Genomic DNA, 14,100 nt, shown 5'->3' with positions numbered 1-14,100 from the left:
ATTTTTTTTTTACAATTAACGTTTTTGCTCTCGTCAGAAGCATTCCCCATTGATTTTCTACGGCATTCTTAACTGCTCGATAAGAGCGGAGGAAAAAATTTAAAAGAAAGATTTTGCTACACATCGGAGGAATGGATCATTACCTTCAATACTTTCATAACAGTGTCTTACAATTTTATAAATTTCAAACTTTCAAAATTTTTGCCCAAGAATGTTAGACATGGGTTGCCATGGCAAACTACTGCACACTGATTATCTGGTGTTCGCGGAGAGCAAATATATATTTGTGTTCATATCTACGCTTGACAGTGTTTCGCCAGCATATCTGTGTAGCAGTTTTTGTTCGTTCACAGCTCACAAATTTTCTGTTGATATGCTTTCTTACGAACATTCACAGGGATCCATGACACTCTCTTTGGGTCTCGCCCGAAGGTTGCAGTCAAGTCACCGGTCCATGCTCAAAATTCCTCAGCGCTAAAGGGGAAAAATGTGGGCCGACAGACACTGCTGTGCTTGTGAATCTTTTTAGATCGCGTGCCTCGTTTTGTTTGCGGTGAAGCATCATAACGTTTTCTTTCTGTTCTGCCAACGATTTGTGATTTGCAATGAATCTGCGCCCCGGCAGTGAAGAAAAAGTGGTTGAAGAGATTGCGATCGAGACTTTGCTCAGTGTGACATACGTATATAGTAGGCGGCGTGACCTTTCCCGCGTTGAGGGCTTGAACGCAGAAAAAATCACGCCGACACTTTCACTCACACTTCAATGCGTTATTTCAAAAGCATATGGTTTTATATAAATGGCGAAAGGGCATCTTGATCAGAGCACCATGGCTAATGTGTTTATACTAGAGTATGCACAAAATGGGGTCAAATGAGATATTTTTCCAAGCTTTTCGCCAGGGGAAAATTCATGCTCGCTGAAAAGCCGACGGGCACCGGCCTGCACTGGATATCGAACCGCGTACGTCCGGTAAACGAGACCACAGTTGTTCCTCCAAAGCCAAGAATGCTCTGGGGTAGCACAAATACCTCGCACATAAAACCTCGCGTAGGCGGAACTTATTTTGTGCACTATAGAGTTTTGCACGCATGTCTCCCTGGGCGTCGCCATGTTACTCGCTGGACTTTTGTATTGCACCTGTCGCTAGCCTGCCCGTTGTGCTGTAAGCGGTGCGGGCAGGGCACTATTATTTTTATTTCTTTTAATTGCCCACACTAAAGCTTGTCGCTAGCCTGGTGAAAGTGGCAGCGGAACCAATCGTCTAAAGATAAGACGTTTCGGACATCTCCCTAGCCGGGTACAAAGGTTTTACACAACGATGTAGTTTATCTGGATCAAGACATGCTTCTGCAAGTACACTCTGGAGAACATCGCACGGGACGGGACAAGAAAGAACGTTGACGACGTTAACAGGTGCTGATATGTCTACTGTGAGCTTTAGTGACTCCCTCCTTGGCGCTGCTTTCCTGTGCTTGTCCAGTCTGCGACGCGGTACGTTACACTGTCAGCTTCGAGAGATTCTACTCCGACGCTGCGCTGCGATAAGGCAATATCACTTTACCACTTGATGCTTGTCTTGATAACGCCGAAAGATATGGAGAAGAGACAAAAAAGAAAGTATCAAAGGTACAAAGTATATTTAGGCGCACTTCTGCAAGCGGCACTGCATGATCGGGTCTCCAGTGCGGTGGACGGGATAATCTTTGTTGCACAGTGCCGGCCGAGGAGTCAGTCGTTTCTTCTAGAATTTTTATCTGGTCTTGAAAGCTCCGTTAGATATCACTTATAAAAGAAGCTGAAGCATGCTCAGTGCAAGAGGAAATCTTACTGCCCCTATATTCTCTTTGATTGCAGCTGTCACGTGCCAACCTTACCGTTCGCTCACTGGCCAAGATCTTTTTAGTTCAGATTCCTAGGTGCAGACCTTCTAGCAATGCTGGAATGCAACTGCAGGACTGGTCAAATTGCTTGACTGGCTGTTCTATTAAAGATATCAAGGCAACTCAAGCAATGCTCCAAGACATTTGTGCTATTCGCAGACAGGTGTCCGTATATTTCACTGTTTACACAGTGGTATCTGCATTGCACTGCTGCATCGCTTGCAGACTGGTCTAAGTCCACGCCATGAAAAGTAGAGCTCCCTGTAAAGGCCACACGGGTCAGGTCCACCTAGACTACACCGTTACCTAAGAGACATCATCGGCAGTAGCCGCTAACATAACAATAAAATAACTACAGGCCACGAAGGTAACATGTTGCTTGAACTGCATGTGAATGCGGGAGTTTTTGGTTACGTCAGACTATACCAGTAGCATCGATACCGACAGGAGAAACTTTTCACAACTATCACTGCAAGGGGCAAGGAGAATGGAAGATGTTAACGACGTTTTGTCGAATGTTTTTCTCGTTCCGCATTTCCCGCCTTACACAGGTCAAGCTCCGCAAAGTTCGAACTAACCCTGTTCTCTGTAATTCTCTGCAACTTCAGATCGCGGTATACAGCTCGCAGTCCCAACTATTCGTAGATCTGGGAAGAGAAAGAACCCATTCATTACGCTTGTGACGATGGAATTACCTCTCCCTATTTCTCGTACCCTCCCCCATCCTCCTGGAGTGTTTGGGTTCTTTCGGAGTTTGCGGGGTAATCCATACCCGGCAACTCTGGACAAAAGCATTTTGAGTGGGAAACCATTTATTAGCGCAATTTTTTCATATCATGTAATATTTCACTATACCAATCAATATATCCACAGATCAGCCGACGGCAGTGTTGAATTTTTTTTTCCATTATTGATTTTGCTTTCCTCAAAAGTGTTCCCCATTGGTGTTCTGTGACAGTCTTAACTGTTCGATGCGAGTGATGGAAACACTTTAAAAGAAATATTTTGGTAGGCATCAGAAGAATGAACCATTATCTTCAACATTTCGATGACAGTATCTTACAATATTCCAAGTTTCAAAATTTTTTCCCAAGAATGCTGGACATGAACGGGCATTAGCCGAGCACGAGGTCCTAGCTGTGGCTTTAAAGTTTTCTTTCATCTGCCCCATCATATTTGTCGTTTCAGAGCTGGATAGCTCACCCGGTCGCCGTGGCTTCATCGGCTATAGCTCTGGTCGAAAAACGGCCACGCGCTCGACACCACACACTTGTTGCCGCAACAGTCCTTGTCATTCAGTTTGGAAGCACTGACAACCACAGCCAGTCAGCACAGATAATTGGCCCAATATTGGAAATGTATTGGCAAAGGGCAATCGTACAAATGACCGCAATGAAACCATCCATTTACAATATTGGGTCGACAGGTAATCGGCCCAATATCGGAAATGTATCGGCAAATATCGGTACTACAAATGACCGCACTGAAACCATCCATTTACGATATCGGCCGGATTACTTGCGCTGCTTGGGCAACTACCATGAGGGTATTCGGAGCTACACAAGTAAGATTAGGAGAAATGCTCTGCCCGGCCGGATTTAGCTGGTAGCTATGAGTCACAGCGGTGCGTTCTCTTACCGCTTAAACTGAGTCATGCCGGTATCGAGGAAAGCCGCCAACGCCCGTGACAATCGCGTTGGTGAGGCCGCCGCCCGTCCGTCGGCGCTTCGTTGCTTGACAGAGTCTGACCTTCGGCGGAGATTTGGGAGGGTTATTCGGCGGCAACCGCGCGACGCTCGCTGCTGCCGCCGCTGAGCTTACGAGGAATGGAGATCGAGTAACCCACGGAAGCGAGTCAAACGGCGCGTACTTGACGGCCTCAGCAGATTCGGAGCTGCTCAGTCGGCGGCGAAATACGAAAGCCTTTGCAGTACACGGAAAGACATCGGGCTATTGAGCAGCGTTGTAGTTTGAGAACGCGATTATTAATTTTCCTGCTAGCCTTATTGTGTAGGGGCCATATTAACGTCAGTGGTGATATAGTGACTGTAGCGTTCGCCGTCTGAGCTCAAGGTCACGGTCTCGATTCCGGCCTTGGCGGCTGCAGTTCAGTGGCCAAGAAATGCAACAATGCCCTTTCGCTAACTCTTCGGTGCATGTCAGAGAGAAAGAAGCCTTAGATCGACGTAACAACAATTCTATTTTGTTTCTATTCCATTTTTTTGTATATTTTGTGATTGGATCAACCGAAGCCACGCCCAGTTTTCCCTCTTCTTCATTGGTTCAAGGTCATGGGTGGCGGAAGCGTGACGTTCTTGAGCAACTCATAAAGATGAAAAAAAAAAGAACTCTGGAAATAAATAAAAAGGAATTGTCAAATTAATACGCACCAGGAGTCGCACCACGAGTCCAGTGCCCTAATTCAGGGCACTGGATCCTCAACTGGTGCCTAAGCTAGGGCAAACGTTGAACTACGTTTGGGCTTAAGTTCCGGACTAGATGCTTTTAATATGTGTACGAGGTCCTTCCTGTACCCGTAAAGGCAATTCAGGTAAGTAATTAGGGTAGGGTAATTAAAGGCAAGGAAAAGCTAATTATCCTGCTTAACATGGACTGAAATGCAGCATAATCAGTCATTTGAGCCTGATCATTGCTCTCCTCTTACCCCTAAGGATTCTTCGCTTGAAGTGAGAGACACTTAGCAAACAGTTGTGATAAGCCTTCACCTGGCTGATCCGCTAATTAAGGGCGCAATTAACGAAAGTGCGGGCAATCGATCGCGTGCAACGCGCTTAGACAGGAGCCCTTAGGACTCTCTTGCTTGCGTTCATTCCTTTTTTTGTTTTCTTTTTGGGAGAGACGCCCGCATTTGAAGACCAGGAGAACTCTTTGTTCTTAAGACAGGCATTTCGTCTTCGCTTTGCTCTGATAATACCTGTGGTCCGTACTACTGCCCAAATGGGTTGGCAGGGTAGCTTTGTTATCGTACTGGCGGCAGTAATTTGGATTGCAGTAGTGCTGTTGAAGTCACAGGTGAAGTTATCGTTTGGTCGCTAATGAGAGGAGAAAGCCCCTCAGTTGCAAATATCAATCACTCAGTTATTAAACATTAAATGACATTCTGCAATGTCCGAGCTACAAACTGGTTGATGTTATGCCATGGCTTTCTCCAAGGAAAATTCTTATGTTCGGATACAAGTCAAGGTCGAAGTGGAAGGATGGATGAAAGATCGGAGCGTCCCCTTTGAAGCGGTGGGGTGGCATTTGCCACCATGCTCGGCTTTTTTTTCTTATTTATTTTTGTTTCAATGTGCTGTGAATTGTTAGTAAAATTCGCCATCTTCTTTCAGTGAGTTTTCCGACGCCCCTCAAGGGGGCGCTCTAGCCAATGGTGTGGACCGATTTTGATCAGACTGAGGTGTGGTTAATTCCCTGTCGTCGGCCAACCCCTGTGACGTCACGCTAGCAAGACGATTAACCACGACGTCATGATAATTGGCCGACGCCATTAGCTGGAGGTTGTCCTTTGAAGGGGATTAGCGACTTCTTTCTCGGGTTGTATTCTACTATAGCTCTGTGGTGGCCAATGCCGAATCAAATTCAGGTATGCAGTCAAACGAAAAAAAAAACAACAAAGAAACGGGAATTCCTGGCGTCCTATACTACAACAGCCATGAAAAGCCAGATATTTGGTGAACAAAAATGGTAGAGGGAGATAAAGAGGCGATAGAGGTGGTAACTATAAGGCAGGATAGTTAAGCAGACTTAGATATGGTCCTTGCTACCCGACACAGGGTTGAAAAAAAAGAAGCTGCACAAAGAAATTATTAGAAGGGAATGGAACAAAGAAAGAGATTCCAGCCCGCTTATATAGGTGTGTATGGACGGTCAGGAGACAGACTACAAGTGGTTCCACCCGCTTGTTTCAGATCCGTCATTCAAGCGAGACATTTATTCCAGGGTCATGGCGTGCTGTAGACATTCACTGGTCTTCAGAAACACATAAAAGGATAAACCGCCACAACGAGAGGGCGAGGTAATGGTTTAACAATAAGTGGAGAGCTTCAGTAAAACCAGCTCTTGGGCAAGTTGGTGACTTTTTTCCCCCGGTTGACTGTAGAAGAAATGTACTTCAGTTAAACGAGCTTTTGGGCAATTCTGTGACTTTCAGCGACTGCCCGTGTCTGTAGGTGGTCCTTTTTTATGTGCTTGTGGTGTTCGCGCTGCAGTTCTGCCTCAAATTAAGTGGAGAGGGCGGCCGAAGGAAAGGCAAAAGATAGAAGGGAGAGAATGAAGGTGAAAAGTGATAATTTCATGATATATAGTGAGCTACCCGGGAGGTCCAGGACATAGATAACGCAGACGTTCCAACGCGGGTCCTATCGAGGTGTGGCAGGTGTGTAAGACATCATGATCATCATCATCAGCCTGACTAGGCCCACTGCAGGACAAAGGCCTCTCCCATGTCTCTCCAATTAACCCTGTCCTTTGCCAGCTGCGGCCACCGTATCCCCGCAAACTAATAATAATAATAATAGCCTTTATTTCCATCAACATGATGGGGGAGGTTAGGGAAATAAAGCTGGAAAGCTTGACTGGTTCCTGCCCCCCCATATCAAATACATGATTGCTTCCATCAAGGCAGAAATCAGCGGACAACAGAATACATTTCCAAGAACAATCATAGCTAACATGACAAATAAGAATAACACGTAATAAAGCAAGTTATCATGAAAAAAAGACACAGCGTAGTAACAAGAAACAAACAGACACTGAGTGCTATTTAGGATATATCGCATTCACATGGCTCTAGACATACACAAAACTACAAATACATATTTACGCGTGGAAAATAGCAGACTTCAAGCCATAACAAAAAGAGCACAAGATCCAAGAAAGGAGAAAAAAAATCAATTCAGGCACAGTAGGATGAAGGTAGAAATGATCTTCAAGTAAACACATTTGAGCACGAAAAAAAAAATCTTAGGTCCTGCTTTGATGCGTTTTCGGGATGTACGGTGTGTCTATAACAAATATTCAATATTTCTGGCAGTGACTACTTAATCTCATCCGCCCACCTAACTTCCTGCCTCCCCCTGCGACGTTTGCCTTCTCTTGAAGTCCACTCCGTTACCCTTAAGGACCAGCGGTTATCTTGCCTTCGCATTACATGCCCTGCCCGAGCCGATAATGAAAATACATAGTGAAAAGTAAATTTGCGGGTTGCCTGGTCGTTTTGGCGGTTGTCCTCGAGAGGAAGAAAACGCGGGAATCCGAGAACGAATATGGCGATCGCAGCATCGTAGTAAAGCCGAACTCCCCAACCTCCAAGCGACTTGCACCTGAAATTGTTTGCGTAATAAGCAAACTGACCGATTCGATACCCTCGAGAGTCCAAAAGAAAGAAAAAAAATGGCTGGTCCTTCCAGCATGCACCGAGGGTTCTGTTGGTTTTACTTCGAGATGGCTTGAAGAAGCAAGATAATTGCTTTAAACGGCTATCGCGAACATAGCTATGGCACAGGCAGCCCTATCGCACTGTCGAGCGGGAAGATATGATAAGGGGGACCACAAAATTTGAGCAATATTTTCCCCCGCTGAGAAGAATTGTATATTTCAAGTGTTATTTTTCAGTTATTTAAGGATACTGCAACCTTATTAGATGATCATACATGGTTGGCACACAAACATTAGGCGAAAAAAAAAGGTTATAGACACTAGTAAGACAATGCGAATCAGGCAGACTAATGAATTTGTTGAACGCCTGTATTTGGTACTAAGGCTCGCTTCAAATGAATACGGATTATAGCGATTTAAGAGCCTCTACATAATCAATAAGGTTGTTCCAGTCGTCAACTGTTCTTTAAAAAACAGCAATATTTTGAAAAATTAACCCATGATTTAAGTGATGTTATTCCAAGAAATTGGCGCTATCGTGTAGACAATCAGGAGAATTATTAAAAAAAAACATAGCATCAGTATTGTGTTGAGTAATCATTAACTGCAACCGAACATTTTAGTGTTTTCTCTTATTTATTTCTGATTTGTTTTAAGGAATGCTATGGTTATGTGCTGCCTTGAAAGGGACTCTCCGTGTTTCTATTTTTCTGCCGCCGGCAATCAGAAATACACGTTAACGTTGCGACATTCAGGAATACACGTTGCGCTCCTCTTCTGTAGCACTTCAGTGTGTTAGGCTTGTATGTAAGAAACAGAGGAGTCATTGTTCTTTTGTAGCGGAGACTAATGATCATTTAATTTTCAACCAAACCAAGGTCACACACGAATTCACGATTCTTGGGCAGTGAATTTTGTAAACGGTTATATTTAGTAGCCAGAGTGAGAAAAGGAAGTTTCAGATTGAAATACGTTTCATTATTACATATATCCCGTATGCAAGTCTTGCGTAGAATGCATAAACTGACTTGACAGCAAAGGGCGAACGTTCATGCTTTCTTTCTCTTTAAGCGAAGGTGTCTGATGCTAGGCGAGTGGGCTCACGTTAGTGTGTAGATATGCAGTGTTCGGCCAGATGGATCGATGAGCGGACGACAAACTTTATTGACAGCTGTTCGTGTGAGCTCCGGGATCGAAGATGTACTAATGTCGCCTACCAAAGTTAGCAACCGACACGGCAAGGGAAGGTCAACGTAACATTAGCAGATCTTATTCAGGAGGACTCAATATTTAAGCGGGACTAGCGTATTGATGAAAGCGGTAGGGCCCACGCGGGAATATCAGGGTTTTTGGTATGGGAAACGGAACTGAGTTAAGACTACGTATGTAGAGTAATATGCGGGAATTGTAGGCGCTTTCTGGTAGCAGGGGCACGATTCTTCATTCCAGCGCATAAAAATGGCGCGGGGTGGCGAAGGGACAACAGATTTTTGATCGCATAAAAGAAACAAAAAATCACCAGCAGAAAAACCAAAATGCTGAACCATGGTAGTCAAAAAACAAACTGAAAACTCCTTTGAAAATTCTGAAACCTTTCTTTTTTCAAAGAGTAACGGAATGCGTTACGATCAAGTCATTTACGCGAAATTGAGCGTTCGCAAAAGGATCTTAAAGTCTTACGCAGCGTAACGCGAGTGAATGTGAACGTGAATGTACGAACAGACATGCCCTCCGAGACTTGTCCACTGGTACTTGGCCAGTTTTCGCTTTCAGAAAAAAAAGTACCGGTAACAAAGCAAAAGAGACAGAAAATGTAATGGGTCGCGAAAATATTCGGTCCATGTCTGACACCAGCGTTCTCGAGTAGCATGCATGCTCCATCGCAAGACCGAAACCTTTCAACGGCCGCGGGAACACGCGCTCAGCATAGCGTAGTATAAAAAACAGACAACTCTTTGGGCCTCGGCCAAGTTTCTGGTCGCGGAACAGGTGACGCTTTGACAGCGGGAGAGAAAAAAAAGCAAGAGTGCGAAAAGAAAAACCACTCACGCGCTCGCCGGTCCATATGACTGTGGAGACCGCCGCGATCCATGCAGATCATCCACACGAGGTCGGCTAGCCGGCGTCCGCATAAACGAATCGCCGGCGCTTCGGGCAGTCCCGCGCCTACGGCCGTCACCGAGGCCCACGGTCCAATCACCAGGAGGGACAAGGCCAAGACCAACCTCCTAACCAACGCCATGTGGACCCCTTTCTCACGGAGCTATTACAAGTCTTCTTCCTCGAACTTGTTCCCTGGGTCGCTGGCAGTGCTTGATCCGAAGAGACGACGAGAAGACGTGTCCCTTGGAAGCACGCGGGCCGGATGAACTAGGACGCGGATGGAGTCTTGAGTTGACCGTCGTAGTTTTCCCAGATGGGTAGCGCCGATTGGTAGGAGTGAAGGTAGAACAGCGACGGAGAGATCAGGCCGGAGAGGGTGGCGGCGTTGATGGTAGTGATTGCAGGGGGGAGCTCGGCGTCGCCGTTGATTCCGCGATCGCCTCCCTCTCGGAGCGTGGCTCGCGCGCACCGAATGTTCCCGCGCCGGAGAGCGGCCTTTTTGCCGGCTGCGCGAGTGCTGCGCCGCCTGCCGACACGTGACGGCGGAGAGAGAGAGGAGGAGAGGGAAAGAGAGGCGCGCGGAGTTCGGTTTCCAAGCGCGTGCTGAGGATTTGACGCTCGCCGGTGTAATCGCCGACGGGGCATGGTGGCTCTTCTGGGCTCGTCGATGGTCCAGTAACCCAAGCGGAACAGATAATCGGCCCAATATTGGAAATGTGGTGGCAAAGACCTGTTTTACAGGGAACCACAGTGGGACCATCCATATCCAATACTGGACCGATTACTTGTGCTGCTTGAGAAACGTTCACTTCTTTTCACTTATACTCAGTAAAAGTTCACTTATATTCAGCAGCTTATTTCCGGAGCGTGGCATGGTCTTCAGGGTTAAGGACGACAATTAGCAACCTGGTTGGGCCCACGGGCCGCTGTGAACACAGCAGTGAACTTTCGATACGAAACGATAGGTTAGAAAAAAAAAGTAGCAGAACGCATTACCATGACTGCGAACAAGACGTGAAACTAAAAAAAAACATGCATAATAGAAAGCTGGCTTATAAGTGACCCGTCCTGTTTGCGCTATTCATCATAATGCCGTACGAATTTCCCATGGCATGTCCAAAAATATCGGCGAAAAATTTTTGTAATTGGAAAGGTATCTTTACTGAAATAATAAAGGGAATGGTTGATTCTTCTCATATGTAGCAAAATGTTTCTTTCAAAGCGTTTTCATCGATCGCACCGAACAGTTGACTGCCATAGAAAACCAAGGGAAACGCTTTTGACGATAGCAAGAACGTTAATAGAAAAAAAATATGCAAGACTGTCATCGGGTGATCTGCTTATACATTGATTGTTATACTTAAATTTTTACAAAAAATTGCGTAAAAGAAAGGTTTCCCGCTCAGCAATGCTCTTGTGCAGAATTGTTGGGTATGCCTTTGCCTAACAATGCAAAAAGAAGCCTGGAAAATCTGGAGAACGTCGCATGGGTTAGAGTGATAAATAAATCAAGACATCTCTGATTATTTAAAGCTATTAAATGTGGGTTCGCAGCTGCTTTGGAGAAACAATGGCGGTATCTCATTGTTGCCCAAATAATTATATCCGAAGGAGACCCTCGGCTAACTGAAGACGTTTTGTCGACGTTTTGGCAAGCGTTAGCTGAAAGCCAGTGAGGTCTGCGTGGTCCCAGTAATTCTCCTGCATTCAATACTCACGACATTTAGAAAACACCGTGGGTGAGAATACTGGCATGACAAACGCACCCCCCCCCCCCCCCCCTTTTTTTTTTTTGAGGCGACAAGATGGAGGCGCTGCATAAGAGATGGTCAGTCAACAAATAGCGGTGCCTCGCTACTTTACATCCTCCCGCGTAACAGTGTTTGAGAGTTCGCTCGAATTCCGCTAGGGGCGTGACATTCTGCTAATCTCAGGGTTTTCGACCAATAGAGTACTGGACTTATACTCTGTAATTGGCCCTGTTAGAATATCCTTGGCCATTAGGATCGAAGAATTCAGGTATATTATTTGAAGTGTACTGCGTCTTATTTCAGACCTACTGAACTATACGGTAAGCAACGCATGGAGGTACGGCCAAGGCTTCGGGGATTAGGCTACAAATCAGCTGATGGCGCCGCTTAGCGTAGAGACAACTACACTAATCGTCCGATTGAGAAATCATTGTGAATAGCTTTCTGATCACTTAAAAGAAGAGGCAAATTTCAGATAATGTAGCACTGTATAGCAAACCAGGGAACTGCTGAGCGCAAGTATACAGTTGACAGTAAAGCGAATTGCTGGCTAAGGCTCAACTCTTCCTTTAACTTCCTTTAATTCCTTTAACGTTGACTTGGCAACTGCTGTTGCCTAGCTGATGCCTTAAGTTTGTCCTGAGAGGCTGCGTTATTAGTTATTAAGGCTTGATAGTGGGCGCAAAGAGAGAGAAAAAGATTTTTAGATTCGATAAAAAATGCCATCCTATTTGAAGCCGCCGCGGTGGCTCAGTGGTTATGGTGCTCGGCTGCTGACCCGAAAGACGCGGGTTCGATCCAGGCCGCGGCGGTTGAATTTCTTTGGAGGAGAAATTCTTGAGGCCCGTGTGCTGTGCCATGTCAGTGCACGTTAAAGAACCCCAGGTGGTCGAAATTTCCGGAGCCTTCCACTACGGCGTCTCTCATAGCCTTAGTCGCTTTGGGACGTTAAACCCCATAAACCAAACCAAACCTAAACCAGCCATCCTATCTGAAATTATAGGGAGGCAGCAGAAGTCAGCAAGGCATGCAACAAGCAGCACTGATAACAGGTGGTCTCTTAAAGCTGCGGGATGGACACCAAGAAATGAGAGGCGTAAGCTAAGGTGGCAGAGACAAATGTTGAGATGATATGGGATATGGCGCCTGAGGCACGGATAGGGTGGCCGAAAGTGGTTGCAAGGCAAGCGTAATACGAGATTTCTGGCGGGTGGGGTAGTGTACTATTGAAGACTTATTCTGGCTGATGAGGCTGATGATAATGATGATGGTGTGTAGCCTGTACTTGAGGTTTCTGGTCAGTTTTCCTCGACGGCGATCACAGCGACTCTCAAAGGGTGAGAACGAAGCGATGGAATGCGGAACGCAGCTTCTTTCTTTGCCTCTTGAAATTGAAAACCTGGGAAAAAAATCCTACGCACACAGTCGAGACTGACACTGATAACTTTGGGAGATAAAAATGAGTTCTCACGGGCAAGCAAAACGCAAGTAAAGGCCGAGAAAGTAATGGAAGGGCGTCGTAGAGCAAATAAGATTATTGAAACCTCGCTTCTGAAAAAAAGAGATACGGCTGGAGAAGCTTAAACGCTTGAATGCTGAGCGGATGCCCGTTCCGCGCTCATGCAGGTCCTGTACATAGCATTGCGCAATCTCTTCCTGAGAAACATTGGGAAGGAGAGCAGCTACTCTTGCATATATATTGGTACTGTCGAAGCATTCGTACGCTTCTGTTGGCATTCGCTGGTGGTCTGCTGGCCGAACGGGAGTGGGACTGTGAAAATGTCTTTCAGATGGTTCGCAGAATATACTTCTTCAGCCACCGAAGGCGTATTGCTCCATTTTCACTTTCTTTCTATTCCCCTAGAAGTTTTACTTGTATATATGAGAACAGGCTCTCGCACTTCGTTCTGTTCCTATTTTTTTATGTCAAACGCAAAGAAAAGGATAATAAGATGTATTTACTTTCATTTTTACAAGTTTCACTTCTTTATACTTTTTACTTTGTTTTGTTAGAAGCGCACAGAATTATGTACTCAGCCTGCACCTGAACTTCTTGAGATTTTGCTGTGAGCATATAATTGTCAAAATAACATAAATGCACCACAGTTGTGATTACGTATTAAATAGGGCCGTGCGAATTTTCGAAATTTGTGATACGATTCGATTACCTTTGTTATTTGATTCATATTTGATTCTAGAAACAGATATTCAGAAAACAACCTCCCAATATTTGGCAGCGACCGAATACCGCCGACTTTCGTGAGTAAGAACGTCGGAAAACAACAATATCGGGGCTAGTTCTTCTAAGATTGAGTTGAAAGTGTTGGAAGAGCAGTGAAAAGGCATCCTCTTCGTTTTTGTCTCCGTCTTTTGTCGCGCGGCCCGGTCACATTCGGTCGCTGCTTGTCTTGGACATGATGCGAAATTCTACAAGCGGGGTTTCCCACATGCCACACTTGGTGAAAACAAGATGGCCGACCACCAACCTCGAAAAACCACAACGCGAAAGCACGCGGTCTTTTGTTTAATCCTTCCATAACGTATTTAATACTGAACGCCCCCATCCATGCCACTCGTGCTGTCGCTTTCACCGCTATCTAGTATTCTAGAGTCATTTTAGCTGTACAGACCTTTTTCTCTCATTGTAAGAGAGATGTTCGCACTTCAGCGGCACTGTGAGGGCTGAATTTGAAACGGGCCATCTGAACTTCATCAGTGGACTACTGTGTGGGCTCAGAGTAGCAGTGATAAACCTACGTGCTATCTCTTCGGTTGAGCCTGTGGCGCCGTCTAGTAGGTGCAGACTGAAGTATTGTTCCGTATGCGATGAGTCTGCGACGCCGTATGGTTAGTGCACATTTGATAAACCATCTCTTCATGTCTTAATATAGAACCGTTCCGCACACAGAGCGGGCCGAATAAATGACCAGAGAAAGTACGCTGAGAAATAACGTCACATTTAACAGCT

General features: G+C 45.6%; 1 protein-coding gene across 1 annotated transcript in view; it reads right to left on the bottom strand.

Annotated features, from left to right (window-relative positions):
* Ilp1 (Insulin-like peptide 1) overlaps positions 1-9,878 on the bottom strand; it is an 82,316-nt gene extending 72,438 nt beyond the window's left edge. Inside the window, exon 1 of the mRNA XM_089560931.1 lies at positions 9,328-9,878. Coding sequence (XP_089417057.1) covers positions 9,328-9,520 — 193 coding nt within the window. The 5' untranslated portion in view covers positions 9,521-9,878. The remainder of the gene's footprint in view (positions 1-9,327) is intronic.
* Positions 9,879-14,100: the final 4,222 nt, after the last annotated feature.

This window comes from Amblyomma mixtum, chromosome 9 (assembly GCF_055824585.1).
Source record: "Amblyomma mixtum isolate Tamu chromosome 9, ASM5582458v1, whole genome shotgun sequence".
Classification (NCBI taxonomy): Eukaryota; Metazoa; Arthropoda; class Arachnida; order Ixodida; family Ixodidae; genus Amblyomma; species Amblyomma mixtum.
Note: the sequence above shows the minus strand (reverse complement) of the source record. Positions and strands in the feature narration are given on the sequence as shown.